General features: G+C 35.3%; 2 protein-coding genes across 3 annotated transcripts; one reads left to right on the forward strand and one right to left on the reverse strand.

Moving 5' to 3' along the window:
• Nucleotides 1-5,252: 5,252 nt before the first annotated feature.
• On the reverse strand, nucleotides 5,253-5,660 carry LOC113312033. Its single transcript, XM_026560807.1, has one exon. The coding sequence runs from the start codon at nucleotides 5,658-5,660 to the stop codon at nucleotides 5,253-5,255; it is 408 nt and encodes a 135-aa protein (XP_026416592.1).
• A 10,383-nt stretch (nucleotides 5,661-16,043) lies between these two features.
• LOC113314296 (transcription factor FER-LIKE IRON DEFICIENCY-INDUCED TRANSCRIPTION FACTOR-like) lies at nucleotides 16,044-17,614 on the forward strand. 2 transcript variants are annotated; one of them, XM_026563086.1, is made up of 3 exons: nucleotides 16,044-16,703; nucleotides 16,810-17,088; nucleotides 17,314-17,614. In XM_026563086.1, exons 1-3 carry the CDS (start codon nucleotides 16,116-16,118, stop codon nucleotides 17,398-17,400), a joined length of 954 nt encoding a protein of 317 aa, XP_026418871.1. In that variant the 5' UTR covers nucleotides 16,044-16,115; the 3' UTR covers nucleotides 17,401-17,614. The 2 variants fall into 2 exon arrangements, with proteins under 2 accessions (XP_026418871.1, XP_026418870.1); XM_026563085.1 differs by having other exon boundaries at nucleotides 16,047-16,703; nucleotides 16,810-17,190.
• The last annotated feature ends 410 nt before the right edge of the window (nucleotides 17,615-18,024 follow it).

An 18,024-nucleotide genomic window follows, 5' to 3' on the forward strand; every position in this document is an offset into this window, starting at 1 on the left:
ACTCTTGCATGACTCACATCACCCGTAAACTCATCGTTTATTTTGCATAACGTTTTTTCTCCTAAATAAAGGTAAACGGAGAATTATCGAGGAGACATTAAAAGATATAGGGACAATTCCGCTCAAAAGTATTTCAAATAAGAAAGAAACTATTTGGAGACTATCTCGTTCAACATACGTATTCAAAACTATACGTATACTTTTCATAAATTCTTCCTTCTTATCATAACAAGCATGCGTAATTTATAAGTTGACTTGGCACCAAATGCAATTTTGTTGCCACTCACAATCCGAAATGGCAATCCTGTGGTCATTTCGTTACTAGCCATGTGTTTTGATCAAGCTTTCCGAATATAAAATCGGTCCACATTTTCAACTTTGAAGTGTCTAGTTCGTTGGATGTTTCCAAATGGTTTTGATGATGAAACTAATTTTCATTTACCATGTTTTCTCGTTGATAGTTAAAGAAGGATCCCACCATCCAAAATGAAGTGTGCCAAAGACCTCGCTCAAGTCTTAAGACCAAAGCCCAGGGAGTCTAAGATGTCTTGGGCCCGACTCTTGACCTTGTGAGTCTAGGGCCTAGTTAGCAATTCGACAAGCGGTAGTAGTTTGGGTCAGTAAAAATGCACCCATTATCCGGCCAGGTACAATTGAAACTCGACCAACTATGCGATCAATTATTCAAAAAAAATACGGAAATGCATAAATTCGTATATCCCGAACTGACATTAAAAATTTCACTCATATAATACATTAGTAATAAGTATTTATAAGCATAAAAAATTAGTTATTATGCTATATGGTGAGAAAACAACATCTTTATGTTTAGAAAACTCGCGTATATGAACCAAGATTGTAAATAGGCAGTGGATTATTACGGAAAGAACTAGTTCGCGAATATTCACCAATAATGCGATAAAAATTCGTCGAATCAATAACTAGGGTCTAGGGAGCCTCACTCCTTAGGTGAGGTGTGTGGGTGCACCACATATACGGTGATGACGATGACCTGATCATGAGTCAGGTCGAAAGGATCTAAGGGCATTAATTATATTTATTGGAGATCAACAGACACCTCAAATAGAGAGACCAGCCTTCCTATAAATTTATTCAATTGACTGCCATCAATTATCACAAATTCTTCTTCTTCTTTTTTCTTTTTTTTCCTTTTTTTCCTTTTTCTTTTTGCTGTTGTAAATATCGACCTTTGTTGTCATTTTTTGGACACGAAAGGGCAAAGTTTATATGAAAATAGTTCTTAGTCAACAAATAAGTGCCAAAAACAAAGAATTTTTTCCCCAAAAAATCACATGAATGTGTGAACCAAAACATCCTAATTAATAACATATCAAAGTTGACAAAAACAAACCCTTATAAGTCTCAGAATTCAAAGCCTAATTGTACGACAAGAACTTAACGACTGCAATAATCTGATTAGTACTCCTTGAAACATTGTTATGTAACCTATTATTCATTTTCCTCCACAAACTCCGCAAAATTGTGAAAGGGTAATAAGCTCCATATCTTGTTAATCAAGGTTGTACTTTTCTTAACACTCCATTTCCATAAGGTATTTCTCACACCATTTGCAAGCACCTATTTGATACCAAAACTATTCAATGAAAATTTAACAAAACAGTAAAGCAATTTTTTTTGTGTAAGAAAAGGTGTTCATGATTCAACCCGATTTCTACAAATAAACAGTTTGTAATCATACCTACCTTATGTAAGTCGTCGACAGTGGGAGCACCCTTAAAACATACCTTGTCTGGAAAGCAAAAAAATCCTTCGGTCTTCATAGATTTATAAGCATTTGCTGCAGAAAAGTAGTTGTCATATCTCCATTTTCTGTCATCATCCTCCAAAGTCACAACTGGTTCTCCAATTTTTTTTAAGAGTTGCAACGCCTCTAATAGTTCATGTACATTCAGATTTCTATAGAGATGCAAATTCCAAGCACCCTCAGTAAGCACCATGTCTTTTATCGTTGCCCTTTTTTTCTTCGAAGTCTTATAAACTGTTAGACCATTGCTCGGTTGAACCCACTAGCGTTGGTATGTCGTCAATTTTAGTTGCCAAAATACATTCTTGATTTAGTATACTAAAGATAGTTTCAGACTAGGTTAGGTCTAAGAAGAGCTATTCTTGAAGGATGAAGACTGAAGATTACAAGAAGACATCAACAAGGACTTCATCAACAAAGGTATGTGGTGATTGATTTCATTTGGATTCTTTTTCAATTCTACCTTTCTAATCTATCGAAGCAAATGCTCACTCTATGGAACAATTTCTATGACGGTTAATGTACATTTTTGTATATATACTCGAGGTTATTTGGGCCAGGACTCTTGTTTCAATAACCTTAATCCATGGAAAGTTTCTCATGTTATAATGAATGAGCTTACGAATTCAATGAGCCAAGAATCACTCAATTCCGAGTTACAATGATGAAGTTATGAGTGATTTATTAAAGTAACAGTTTTAAGTGTTGTTGAAACTGTTACAGTTCGTTAGTAGGAAACTATCCATGGATTGCTTCTAACGGTTCACGGACTTGAGCCCAATTACGTGATTAGAAGTCCTTTTTAGTCAAGTTGGTGATGTTTCCTTATCTAGGAAAGTTAGCTATTACTCCAAACATCTTTGATTACCATGTTAAAGTGTTTGTGATTCCTTTCTAATTTAATTTGTGATTTATTCACATAAATACAATATTTGCTAAATTAATTATTTATTTAATTATTTTGGCAAGAGCTGTAACTTAGGAAAGAGTCCCAAAATTAGGAGAGTCTTGAAAAAGGAAAATAGCTTTGCTTAGCTTTCAAGCTACCTTTCACTATAAATAAAGGGTTCGTGAGGCTACACGCTTTTTATCCCCTTTGGAAAATTGGTGTAAGCTCATAAGGTTGTTTTCCATGTCTTCTGTTCTTCGTGAACAAGAGTGAGATAAAAGTCTTTGTATTGGGGATCACAAAGCCAAGTTGGTTTAATCTTCGTGATTGATTATACAACTTGTAATCTAGGTTTTTCACCTCTTGTATATTCTTAGGTTTTCTCTTCTGATATAAAACCATTCAGGAGTTGTTGATTATAAACCCTATGTTTTGATAGATTTCAGTTTCCGATCATATACCAACACTTGTTACTCGAAATCGGAGACTAGAAAGAAAACTTCGATTAAGGTATCTCGTAAAAATCCTTAAGAAGTTTTAAACAAGATATCTCTAGATTTATTCTAATTGTTCTTGTTGTAGAATTATTATGGTTTTCTTAACTTGGAAATTGATCTTTAGAATCGCCCAAGTTCACTTACAAAAATCAGGTTCACAGACTCCTTGTGTGTACGGATACTGATTGTAAGTAAAACCCTAATCTACAAGTTTGTTTCGGCATCTCTACTTTTATTTGGTAGTTGTTCGAAACAAACACAAGATTTCCAAAACCTTGATTTACATCTAAAGGGAAATCAAATCGATGTTTTTTTTGTGAAAAAAAAAGATCGAAAAATATGAACCGTGTTGTTGTATCTTTTAAAGAGAGCCTTGGGTTCTGCTAGAAGATTTACGAGAAGAATTCCTAAAGACAATCGGCGTTGTGCTAGGAGCTCTATTAGTGCCGAAGCAGGTATTACATCTAGTCCGAATAGGTAGTAGGAATTTGGTGTAACAACTTATAATCAGTGTGTGTTTATTCTGGACTAGGTCCCGGGGTTTTTCTGCTTTTGCGGTTTCCTTGTTAACAAAATTTCTGGTGTCTGTGTTATTTCTTTTCCGCATTATATTTTTTTATATAATTAAAATAATACAGGTTGTACGTTAATCAATCATAGTTGCTAAATCAGACCTTGTTTGTTGAATAAGACTTGATTGATCTTGAACAGTTGATTTTGTTCTTTTCACATTGTTAGACCAGTCTGGACTAACCCTGTTTCAAGTGGACACTGTGTTGAAATATTCCTTTAGTGATTGTATCTTAAAGAGGTTTATACACGGTGGATATTGAATAGGTTGTGATTAACACAAAAGATTTTGGTTCAAGAGCTTCACACTAAAATCAGGTTTACGGACTTGTTTCTGTTTAACTCTGATTGTGTTGAAATAGAGATATAGATATTTGATATACTTTCCTATAGATTGAGTCTGACTGTCTAGTTGATTCTCTTGAAAGTATATTGAAGAAAGTCCTCTCAGATTTCCAAACGAATTGTTGGGTGTGGTTGTTAGACCCCCGCATTTTCATAAACAACAGGAAAACAGAACTTAAAGAAATTTTACATGTCCATATATTATTTCAGAATTGATACTCTCTCCATTCCTTACCATCAACTTATGATCATACTTAATAAATTCTTTAGCTTTCAAGACACCAGACCGAAGATAGTGGCAGAACGATCTATTTTTGTGCTTAGGGAACAAAGCTTCAGGTGTACCTTTAAATTTATGATTTATGAATCTTCACCACAAAGCCTGCTTATCTGACCCATACCTCCATATCCATTTTGAGTGCAAAACCTTGTTTACAATCTGCAGCTTCTTGATTCATACTCCCCTTCTGCATTTCGGAAAAGTAACATTAGACCAGGATATGCAATTTCTCTTTTTAGATGAGTTGTTAGAGCCCCATGAGAACTTTTGCATGATTCTAATTCTAGGACTTTGAAACAAATAGAGATAACAAATAGGCAGACTTGATAATAAACTTTGTATCATAATAAGTCCTCGGCCTTTAGACAAATAAGAATTTTTCCAAGTAGCTTGCTTATGATTAAATATTTGAACAATACCATTCAAAAATGTTCTAATTTTAGATTTGGTCCTTAATGAAACTCCCAGATAATTCATAGGTAGTTGAGAACAAGAACAACCAAATATATATGTACCAACTTCCTAATCATGCATTTGTCTTAATCTAATAATAATGCTTTTCCTGAAATTAATTTCAATCCAGACACAACTTCAAAATCTAAAAGAATATATTTTAAGTTTTGTAACTGAACTTCTTCATCATTCAATAAAATAATTAGGTCATCTGAATTGCAAATAGCAAAGTGTAGTACCTTATTGTGCCACCTCAAAACCTGAAATCAGGGCATCATTTATAGATTTTTTGAACATTAAAGATAATACCTCTGAAACAGGAATGAAATGGAAAGGGGACACATCATTTCCCTGCCTAATACTGTTTTGGTTTCTAAAGGGATTATTAGCTTCGCCTTTTTATAGAACTATAAATATCGAGGTAGAAATATGCTATTTGTTCCAGCTTCTCCACAGCATTCTAAATCCAAATTTAGCCAAAGTTATGTCCACACCGTTCCAGTTTACATTATCAAATGCTTTTTCAAAATCCACCTTATAAATCACACCAGTTTTATTAGACCTTAACTTAGCAACAATAGGTTCGGGAGCTATTAGAATTTCGTCTTGTATCTGCCTTCCATGCACGAAAGGCCCCTGGAAATCAGAAATGATAGAATGCATAACCAATTTAATTATTTCAGCCAATAATTTAGAATTAAGACACTTCCAATTAAGTTGATTAATAGGTCTAAAATTATGAAGAAAAACAACCCCACTACATGCCATAGTCTCAAATTCCTTCACAACAAGCATAAGATCATACTTAATGATATCCCAAGTATATTTATAGAATTCCATTGTAAAACCATCTACATGCTTCAGACTCTTATTAGCGCCAAACTGATCAGTCACTTGTTTGACTTCTACTTCAGAAAAAAGGTTTCTCCAAATTCATACAATCTCCAGTAGATAAAGAAGGAAAAAACAGGCTTATACTTGTAATCCACTTATACTTGCGAACTCAGTTCGAAAGAGTCTAGTTTTTCTTTTCAAAAAATATTTTTATAGATCCTTGAAATCAGAAGATTAACTCTATTTTGTATGTTTTGACTCTCAAACTTTTTATTTTACTTTTTAAGCATGACTTTCCAACTCAGAAACGTCTCCCGTGTACAAAGCTACTTCTGTATTAGGATGTGAGAAATTTCATTAACCGTAAATAATTCAGTTAATCAAGATTTTTCATTTTATTTTTCCCCTCCTCAATAATCGTATAAAGTCTACACTAATAAATTCCAAATTACATATGGTATAGGGAAAATTGGCACCCCGATCGTAGCGGAACACATGATCACAAAGGGAAATTGGTGATTTAAACCAAACATGGAGAAATAATGAGAGAGACAAAAGATAAAAAAGCACATAAACAATACAAGATATATATGATTCACCTTTACAGGCAACATCGACGGCTACCACCACCAAAAAAACTTCAATTAAATCAAAGACCATTACATGTTCTTTTCGCAACCCACATAAAAAAGTCAAATAGAAATAGTCAACAAGACATATCGACAAACCATAGAAACCAACTGTCTAAACCATTCTTTAAACTATCCTCATAGATCTTATTCCACACAATCTTCACGGTTGCTAGTAACAGATGAGAAACATGGAAACTCTCTAGAAACTTGGGTTAGAATGAAGCTTTAAATCCTGAATACTAGAACACCAAAATCCTCTCTCTACAAGTTTTTTTCTCACAGATTTATTGACCCTCACGGTAACGCTCGACCCTCCTAACAAAGAGGCCAACATTCTAAGCACAAGGACTTACCATTCTTCTAGGTTGGGTCTACAAACCTACAATTCTAGTTATATATAAAACACAAACTTGGTCACCAGGCATTAGTCTCTGATTAGGAAAGTAAACTCTTTCCAAAACTCTATACTACCTAGTTTAGGAAACCTACCTCCACGTGGAAACATGTCAATATAGGAAAACCCATCTCATTACAGAATAGCCCCAAAACAAGGAACCCAAGGTTTTTCTAACAATTTCCACCCCGGATCATTCTATCAAGCATGAGAAAATCACAGGAAATCACCTCCATCTTCCACCAGAGTTTTTCATCATTTCTATATACACATAGAATTACTTTTGAAGATCATCATATATCATTATTACTGTGTATCTGAAAAAAACTGTTAGATGTATCCACTATGATTAACATGCTTGATCCTTCGATCAATTTATAAAGCCATCACTAATATCTGGCATACTCTTTACTACCATTACATCCAACATACTTACTCAGAATATATTCCGTTTGAATTCCCATAATGATGTGGTACATGTTTAATGATCCGTCTCTTCCACCGATATTATCCCCATTTAGACACTGCGGTTATCCGTCAGTGTGAGGTTCTTAACGGGCATCGCTGCGGTCATCCAGCAACAACTTCCCGGATGGTCACCCATCCCTGGATTGCTCCCGCCCAAGCACACTTAACTGCAGAGTTTTCTGCCAACTCTGGATCCAATTGTGCAGAAAAGGCCTCGGTGTTAGGAAAGGACAAACCATTACTTATATTTCTTTCAATCAGAGAACCACTGCCGAAATCGGGGTATTCCAATACCACCACCTTAAATTGGAGCCGTCCTCAACTGCGGAATATATTTTCAAGCCCAGATCTCCGACGTTCCCTGCCCCTCATGAGAGAAGCACCTGGACTAACCCCGTCTAGCATACCTTCCCACCCTCGGCAGGTGACCCCTCGTCGTCTCTGATACCATTTGTAATGACCTGTCCCTTGCACCGATACTATCCCCACTTAGCTACTGCGGTTATCCGGCAGTGTGGGTTTTTCAACGGGCATCGCTGCGGTCATCCATCAACAACTTCCAGGATGGTCACCCATCCTTGGATTTCTCCCTCGAGCACGCTTAACTTCAGAGTTTTCTGCCAACTCTGGAGCCAATTGTGCTGAAAAGGCCTCGGTGTTAGGAAAGGACAAACCATTACTTATATTTCATTCCATCAGCGAACCACTGCCGAAATCGAGGGATTACAACATGATTTCGAGATCGACCACATTCTTGATAGTACGTTCTTGCCACCAAGAATACTTTAACATATATTTAATGACATAAATATATAATATCTCGTGCATAACTTCGAGGCGTTGTTGGATAATTTCTTCTAAATGAGATCTACCGACCTCATTCTTTCTTCAAACTTTGTAACACCGTTCTTAACAGTGTATGGTTACTAACACCTTTCCAGGAGTATGTCTACATGTATTCCACCTCATTCATCTTAATTTTGCATTCCGTACTACATCATAAAAAAGCAAACGAAAAACATACACTTCTACAAAGTTGAACCTCTAATTTGTAAATTACACCACAAACTTGTCTTTGTGTAAACACTGGTTGAAACATTATCTTCGAACGATATTTCTATGCCCGGACAATAAACTATCGCTAAATTCCAAGTTCAATCATACCAGCTCGTCCAGAGGCTCAGCGGAATACAGGATTGCAAAGGGCAATTGTTGATTTGAACCAAACATGGAAAAGTAATAAGAGAGATGGAAGATAAAGAATCACATATACAACACAATATATATGGGTTTCACCTTTACATGCTACATCTATTGTCAACACCACAAAAAAACTTATATTAAATCAAAGACCATTACATGCTCTTTTTGCAATCCACAAAAAAAATTCAAACATAAAGTGTCAACAAGACATACCCGAGAACACCATGGAAAAAACCATAGAAACCAACTGTCTAAACCATTCTTCAAACCAGCCTCATAGATCTTATCTTCCACACCATCTTCACGGTTGCCGGTAACAAATGAGAAATATGGAGACTCTCTGGAAACTTGGTTTAGGGAAAATCTCTAAACCATGAACTCTAGAATACCATTATTTTCTTAAGTTTCTCTCTCACAGAATTATTCACCCTCACAGTAGCACTCGACCCTCCCTAACAATGAGACAAAACCCTAAATATAAGGATTTACAAATCTTTTTGGGTGGATGTCTACAAACCTACAATTCTAATCTATAATACAAAACAAAATGGGTTTTTGAGCTTGGATGGTCGGATAACATTTTGAGAGACAAACGTTGCATCCGGCTATCCCAGTCTCATCCCAGCGAAAGACATCTGACGGTCGTCGTTTCTGTAACCCCTCTCATTATGAATCCAAATTTATTAATCTATAATTATTGCATCACTTCTTAACTCAAGATATTCAAAGTAACATTAAATGAAATCATAATACATCATATATACATTAATTGGATATAGTGGTGGCATGATGAACCAAATGGGAAATGAGATTTATTTATTTTTATTCATAACTCATAAGTGAGATATGCATTCACACTATTACTTAAATGATTTTGTATTCGTTTTGGATAATGTGTATGAATAATTTCATAATGTGTTTATAGACATTATTTTCGCTTAAAACAAAATAAAAAACTATCTTGCAAAGGAACACGATTGAAAGTCCGATTTTTTTTTACACCAATCAGATATCATATTAAAGCAGTGTCGTTACGGCACGGGCTATCTCTAGACATTTATTAGAACTCTCTGTTAACCTCATGCCGTGGCGTTACGACAAGAGTTATCTCTAGTTCTGTATATACACAATAAAAAATTGTCCACAAAGTATTAGTCTCCTATTATGAGACTAAGCTCTTTCAAAAACTCTAAACTACCTAGATTAAAAAGCCGACCTCAAAGTGGAAACAGACTTTTCAGTATGGAATAGGCCCAAAAACAGGAAACCCAAGGTTTTCCTGACATATGGATCACACTTAATTTGTGTGCATGCATCTAAATCATTTCACCATTTTTTTTTTTGAACAATTTTTTGGGGACCATGGTTTTTTTGGGGGACCATGGTTTTATTTTGGGTAAAGACATTAGAAGTAAATCTAGGTCACCCCTTATCTAGATATTTATATTAATACCTAAATTACCCTCCTGATTAATTTTGGGTGATGATTAGTTAGTGTTAATAATAGTTAGTGTAATGATTAGTGAGATGATTAAGTTAAAGATAATTAGTGAGATTAAAAATCAGATGGTTTGTTTTTTAAAGAAGTAGAATTATTGAGAGAGTAAAGTTAGAGAAGATGAAGAAGGAAAACATGAAAAACGATGGATTTTACCAACCACAACCGGAGGAAGGGTATTTGGGTACCCAGGTAGGCTTCAAACTTAGATAATGTTGGTTGAATTGCTCTAAACTTTCAAAAAAAATGAAATTTTTTATGTAGATTTGGGCCAGTTCGGTTACCGTATGTCAAGAACATGTAACCGAACACACCTGAAAGTGTAGTTCGGTTACGTTTTCCAAACACGCAGGTTACCGAACTCGCTCGTTAATGGAGGTTTTGGTCGTACAATGTAAAGTTCGGTTACCTGGGATAAAATGGTAGGTAACCGAACTTTGAACTTAACAATTTATTTGGGTACATCTTGTGTGTTCAGTTAGTTCGCAAACTTCAACGCAACCAAGTTCCCAACCGAACTGCAGGTTAAAAGTAACCTAGTTCTAGAAGTTCGGTTGGTTCGCAAACTTCAACATATTTTGCGAAAACTGGGCTTATATATGCATATATGCAATTAGGCAAACGTTCAGTTACTATGAAATTTATTTCTTGGTGAATTAGGTAGAGTTCGGTTACGAAGTTTCAAAGGTAGAGTTCGGTTACAAAGAAAACTTAACATTTTTGCGAACGAACCGAACTTGTGGACTTCTCATTATTTTCGTAAACTAAAGTTCGGTGATATCCTTATTTTGCGAAGGAACCGAACTTATGGACTTGTGTTGTTCTAATACAAGGAGTTCGGTTAAAAGTATTTTTTTGCGAGTTCGGTTAAGAAAAAATTAATTCTTGATAACCGAACTTTTCTCTGGAAAAAAAAACCTCCATTAAATCTCTCTGAAACTTCCATTTTCAACTCATTTTAATGATTACTTCTCATTTATTCAACCAAAAACGAATGACAAGTAATGGGTTTGTGAGAATATCTTTGTTAATGTTTTAAATTAAGCTATATATATATATATATATATAGTGGTGGTGGTGGTGGTGGTTGGTGGTGGTGGTAATCGGTGGTTGGTGGTGGTGATAATCGGAGGTGGCGGTGGTGGTGGGCGGTGGTGGTAATCGGTGGTTGGTGGTGGTAGTAATCGGCGATGGTGGGAGATGGTGGTGGGAGGAGGTGGTGGTTATATATATATATAGGTGGTTATTGGGTTGGTTTTAAATTAAATTAGGTTAAGAGTAGGTTAGTCATTTCAATGCTTTAGAACACCCCTTATAACTATAGTGTAGGTGACCTAATAAGACCATGGTCCCAAAAGAAACCATGGTCCCAAAAAAGTCTTTCTTTTTTTTTGTTTTGTTTAAAGCTCATGCTCCAAAAGGCTTTCTGGCTGGACAACCATAGGTCCATAAGGGAGGAAAGGTCCAAAACATGAAACAAGAGTATTTTCTAGCCCAGCTGCTAGAGAATGTGCCCCCATATTACAAGTTCTAGGGATGTAAAGATATTTAAAATTTCTAATACAAGAAACTTAAAATTTTTAGCATCCTTCCACCAAGCATCAGTGAGGAAGAGCCATCGAAGTCTTGCAAAGAGATCTTATCAACTAAGGCATGATCATTACTCCCAAAATAACATGTGTTAGTTTGGGCCCCATACCTTTTTTTTTTGAGAGCGCAACGTACAGGTTTTCCATACAGCTCTCCTTCTAGCCTACAAGGCTACAACAGATTCTAACTTATCCTTTGATAAAATAAATCACTGAACAGTGAACACTCAGAAGTTCTAGGAACCCAATTGCAATATCAGTTCTGACAGAGAGCCGAGAGCCGATCCACGAAGAGAGGCTACCAGCAAACAGGGGACGGGGAACAGGAATCTTGGGGAGAGATATCTGGGGGAGGCTGCTAGCAAACATAGAACCAAGCATGTACTCACCATTAGTGGCAGGCATTTCACCTATAATTGATGCCGACATTTACACGTCTATGTCCATGAACAGTAGTACTTAGTCAGGTCTACCAAACTGAAAGTGATCCTAGTTGGCCACAAAGCCACGGACAAAAGTGAGTGCAACACGTGGTGCACACTTTCATTTGCTTTTAGTCAAGTACCTTCATGTCCTTTATAAGTGATATTATCCAAGGTGTCGAACATTATCAACTTTTAAATAATCAAGATTAATAAGCTAACCAGTAATTAGAACACACAGACAAAGTGATGATTGTGTATGATTCCACTGATCAGACGTTAGAACTCGTCCATTCCGTGTGTTCCACAATTGTTTTGTTTATTCCTCCTCCCAAAGTCTAGGGTTTCATCCATATGCAGCTCATATAAAAACACAAAAGAATATCTAGTGTTTTGTTTGTAGATTAATTAATGTAATCCGTACTCCTGTAGTATTTTCTAAATAGTAACAGAGTTAGGTTATTTGTCCTGATCATCATGATGATGATGATTAGTAGTTAAAGCTCTTATCCTCAATCCTCATCATAATAAAATAGTTAGCGGTACTGAGTATTGGGACGGAGTTCCGTGATCGAATGAGATCATATACACATTTCAGCATGAATTTGCTGTCGAGGTATCTGCACATCTTGTCAGGCTCCCTACGTACAGTGATCCAGCCCTCTGTCATTGAGCTGGAAGGTTATTTTAGTTCTTATCTAAAGCTTTTCTGGTTAGAGGAATAGTAAAATGAAATTTGAGGAGCAAATAGTTGATTTATTAATCAGGAACAGTTCTAAATATTTATGTAACCTAATTAAAATAGTCTTCCTAAAAGCAAGTCTAATGATAGAATCCAAACTATTCCAAAGCTTGAAAAAAGTGTTTAATAGTCTAATAGCTTACAAGGTGGCTTCCACACTTTTTCCTTGCCATGTCCAAGGTTCCTTTAAAAAGACTAGGAACTTGGAATCCAAACCAAAACACCACAAGGATTGACGCTCAAGCTTGTGGTTGATTTTGTTGTTAAATCTTATTTTCAATTTCTGATCGTTGATTGTGTGGACCAAAGATGAAGTGTTAATCGGATTGACTCAATCCTTTTAACGTTTTGAAATCTGTTTCACCCTCCACCATTAAATTTGCACTTCCATGATCTGTTTTAAGTTGCGACTTGTGAGGTTGCATTGAATTTGGATATTGAAAAATCTTCTGACTATTAGATTTACTCTAACAATAAACTCTTCATGCATTCACAATCCGAAGATATAACGTAAATTAAAGCATTCTTGCTTTGCCACCTTCGTCCTCGTGGCCACCATAAGCCATAAATTGGGTTCAAATTTATTTTTATTGTGAGTGTGAAGAGTTCATGTGTTATTAATATACTAATTATAGTTTGACTCACATAAATATTTAGAATCCATCTTATTTAACGAGTCGGTTATGATTTTTGTTCTCTTTCTAGCAAAAATACATCTAAATTATGCGTACTTTATTGCAACAAAAAAAACATATTATATTTGTAGAGGATTCGAACTAAGTTATCTAAAGTAAGATGTTTTATGAAATTTACTTATTTGGAAACATGCCGGTTCGAGAAGAACGTGCCCTCGGTTTCTCGATAAGTGTTGCGGTGACCATAAATAAATGTGATTCAGTGCTTTGAATAAGAGGGTTAAGATAGGAAAAAAAATTCTTGGTTTATAGCAAACGGATATGGTTCGGGATAATGATGAGTCGATCAAGGTGAACAAAGAATGGGATGACATCAAGAAAATTGGAAAACTTTACTCGATGTGACTATGATTCGTGTTAAATTAAGGTGTTTTCTTTGAGAGACAAGATCGTTCGTAGGTTTAATTGGCGTCTGCATATATTGCAAGGAGAATATTTTGAATCATGGTGGTGTTATGTGGAAATCGTTCATATGAAGATTGTAACATGTTTTGTCTATGTGGAGGATGACTCAAGATTGTTGGCTCTTGAAGTTGGTAAAATCCATCTAGAATTGTTTGACAGCTCAGTTCAAGCAATGTCAAGTGTCAGGCATGTGTCCAAGAAGAAGTATTCTACACAAGGTGGAATAATGAGTGATCATAAAAACGAAGTAGTTTTATGCAAGTCGATGCAAAAACTTGTATAAATTTAATGAAGAAGTTGTTTGTAGTGATGCTAGAAGAATGACAGATAGTTATTCCAGTGGTGCAAGTGTAAAGGAGGAATTTGTTTTAGGTGGTGGCTCAAGCGCTCAAAGTACAAGATAATTTTAATTCTTTCTAGTGATGATGTCCGAGAGGATGACCTTGTATAAGGTGGTACAACTTTATGCCTTGTTGGAGTGAAGACGTCGGTTTTGATAGCGTCAGAAAGGCGGTGTTTGTTGGGGTCTTGTTTTGTAAAGATAGTTTCGGAATTCTCTGTAACATAACTTGGAAATTCTCCAGAACATAACTTGGGTGTTTCCTATATTATGTGGTTTCTTAGTTTGAGTTGTTTGGATTTCCTGATTAAGGTATGCTATTGGTTTTGACTCGTCTGTATCTTCGCAATTAAAAGTACCTGACACAAATAAGTCCTAAAAGAATATAAGGATTGGGGCATCTAGGGGGTACATTAAATAATCTTAACTAAAAAGAGAGCCTTAATTTCCGGGCCTTTGACTCTAATGGATGAGGAAAAGTTGAGACTGTTTTCAGGAGTTTTAAACCCTACCGAGCAAGGATATAAGTAATATATAATATAGCTTATATCGTGAAGGGTAAATCATCCTCTCAATAACGAGAGAAATCAAGGGTCACAACTATTCTGTCCTACAACGGCTGGTGATGAGGACAAATCTATGTGAGAAGAGAGACTTGTAGTGAGAGCGGGTATGAGACAAATATAGGAATTCTAGGGTTCATATATGAGAAGCTAGAATTCATGGTGTTCTTCATGTTCTTGTTTAAAGTCGAAGCAACCATAGTGATGGAGGTTTATGGAAGAAGAAGAACAAAAAAATAGATAAGCTCTTCGTATTACGTCTTCTTGTTTCTAAATCTTTTATCGCTAGTGGAATACATAACTAGTTGATTATTTGAAATGTATCGATGTAATAACTTGTTATCATAATGAAAGATTCTCGGGGTGGTTTTGACCATGAATGTAGCCTACGAAAGATAGGTGAACCACGTAATCTTTGTGTCGTGTGTGATCGTCTATTATCATATTGGTTATATAAATTGATACTAGTATTATCAATCATGCTAATCCAAGGATGTAAGTAGAGGATTTAAGCTGAGTTATCTAAAGTAGGATGTTTCATGGAATTTACTTCTATGCAAACATGTCGATTCGAGATGAACATAATCTCGATTTCCCGATAATGATAAAATATTTGACATTTTCACGTGCCTAAAACATTAAATGATCTTCATATTATGTAACCCAGTTTTTCCAAAATTAACAAACTTCGTATCATATAACATTACCATCTATCATTTTGAATTCAACCGCTTATAAACAATTGAATTTCAAATCTATAAAATTGTGAATTAAATTTTAGAAGGATAAAAACATCATGCCGCGTGTTCTACAAAAAAAGATTAAACTTTTAATAAAACCTAATATGGGTCACATAAGAAAAATAATGCCAAATAATATTAAATTTTATGGTTTTAAAAATTTAATCTTTTCGTAAAATAAAAAATAAATAAATAATAGTAATAAAAAAAAAACTATCATTATAACAGCAGAATTACACCCTCCCTCAAATTAAGGTCGGGACTGTGCGTATTTCTTGATTTCTTTGGTGTGCTTAATTTTTTATTTAGAGGAAAAAATGTGTTAAATGAAAAACTTATACAATATAGGCGCATATAGCATAGCATAGGTAATTAGGTAGAGTCTATAGACGATTTTGAGTACCTATGGCCCATAGTGGACGACATGTATATTATTAGTAGGCAATCCAAAAGAAAATCTAACTGACCATCTTTTTGGGTCTGAGTGGAATTTCTTTCTCAATAATGGCACCCAAAAAATGATTGGAATTGAAGTATCTTGTTAAGGAAAAGTCAAGTTGCAAATTAAGTTTTTTTTTTTCTTTGTTCGAATTCGAACTTCTTAAAAAGAATAATCTTCATAACGAAAAGAAATTTAAGAGCAAATTAAAACCATAGATTCCTTTCACACTTAATAGGATACCAATTCAAACACATATATATTCTTAACTTGAAATAGTGCTTGCTTACGTTCATTTCATTATAGAGTGAAAAACAAAGAGAAACTAGCAATGGACATTAGTAATCTTCAACCATTTCAACAACAAACATCCAATATGCACAGTAACGATTTTGATCTTCATGAGTTCATCAACCATGTGAGTTTCGAAGACTTCATCGATCAAGTTAGAGAGGATTTCATCGAACCCATCATAGATTACGGGACAAATTATTATCATGATCATGGCAATTTTCATCAGCAACAACAAGTTGACAATGAGCTTATGTACTTCAATGATGGTGCTAGGTGTAATAACAACCAGCTCTTTCCAACTCCGGGAGACTTGTTCGAATTGATCAATAGTTACTCCGCTGCTGGGAGTACTACTACCACTACCTCTGACCCTGTCTCGGCGAATCCCAATGTTGCAGCGCCATCATTTAGTTCTATTGACATCGACGCAGTACTAGACGAAGATGAAGAGAATGAAGGAGACGACTATTCATCCGGAACCACATCTACGCGACCATCATCATCATCTTCCAAGCGGACTTCATCTGTTGATAATTCGAGAATTTTAGGCACGGAGCGAAGAAGGAGAGTCCAAATGAAGCATAACCTTTACACTTTACGCGCTTTGGTTCCTAACATCACCAAGGTACTGCTCATTTCTCCTAGCCAGTGTAGTCGATTAAAAACATAAAATGTAACTATAATTTTTTAAAATGAATTGAATTCTAATTAACACTTGCTTGGCTATGCAGATGGATAAAGCATCAATCATCGGAGATGCGGTTTCGTATGTTCAAGATTTACAAAAGGAAGCGAAGAGATTAAAAACTGAAATAGCAGAACTTGAACCAACGTTGACGAATCAAATAGAGAAATACAAAAACTTAGTTGAGAATCCGGAAAAGAACCGAACTTCTGATCATAACAAGGAGCATCAAATTTGCAAGAAAATATTGAAGATGGATGTATTTCAAGTAGAAGAAAATGAGTTTTATATAAGAATAGTTTGCAACAAAGGAGATGGTGTTGCGGTATGTCTATACAAAGCTCTTGAATCATTAACTTCCTTCGATGTTCTAAGTTCGAAATTTGCAACATTTCCTGATAAATTGGATTTTACCTTCACACTTAATGTAAGCCAAATTCCCTATTTAGTAATTTTGGTATTTTTCTTCTTTTTTATGTCCTTTTCAAGTGGTCAGTTCAGTTGTGTGAACAATTTTTGTTGATTGACTTTTGTTATATAATGAAAACAGGTTAAAGAATGTGGAGGGAAAATGATGAACCTATCAAATATGAAGCTATGGCTGAATGAAGCTCTTTTGAATCAGGGATTTGTGTGAAAATTAGGCGAGTCCTTTTGTCGCGTTAACATTGTTATTTGTTACAATCGAGTGAACAATTAACTGTGTAAAAAGTGCAGACCCGTAGAGTAAACCATTGGGCTGTACGTGGGCAACGCACTTATGTTTAAAATCGTGGATTTATTCTTCGTTTGTTATTATTTTTTAGAATTATGGATTATTAATCCGGAATAAAAACGATTTAATTGTTCACATCTTATTTTTGCTGATCTATATTTCCATACCAAACGTCTCAAAACATTGTCATTAAAAGTTTACTAGTCGTATTTTCTGGATATAAATTTCATACACCTGACAATTACATAATTAGTACATTCCTCGTTTATAGGAGTTGACATGGGGAGTAGGAGATTGAAAATGTCTGAAAGTCCAGTCAAAGAAGTTGGAGAAGACCTTTATAGAAGCCTATAACAATTGAATAGAAGTTTGTTTACTTTTGAGTGCTGACTTTGGATTGGCATGCGGCAGGAGACATAGTTAAGTTATCTGGTTGAGGGCAAGACTTCTGTTTATGCTGTGGTTATTGAACTATAGCTCCTTTTTCCTAGAATGGCCGATGGGGAACTCCTTTAACATGAGAGTTTGTTGAAAGCTATGTAGTCG

The sequence above is a fragment of the Papaver somniferum genome, chromosome 9 (assembly GCF_003573695.1).
Source record: "Papaver somniferum cultivar HN1 chromosome 9, ASM357369v1, whole genome shotgun sequence".
Taxonomy (NCBI): Eukaryota; Viridiplantae; Streptophyta; class Magnoliopsida; order Ranunculales; family Papaveraceae; genus Papaver; species Papaver somniferum.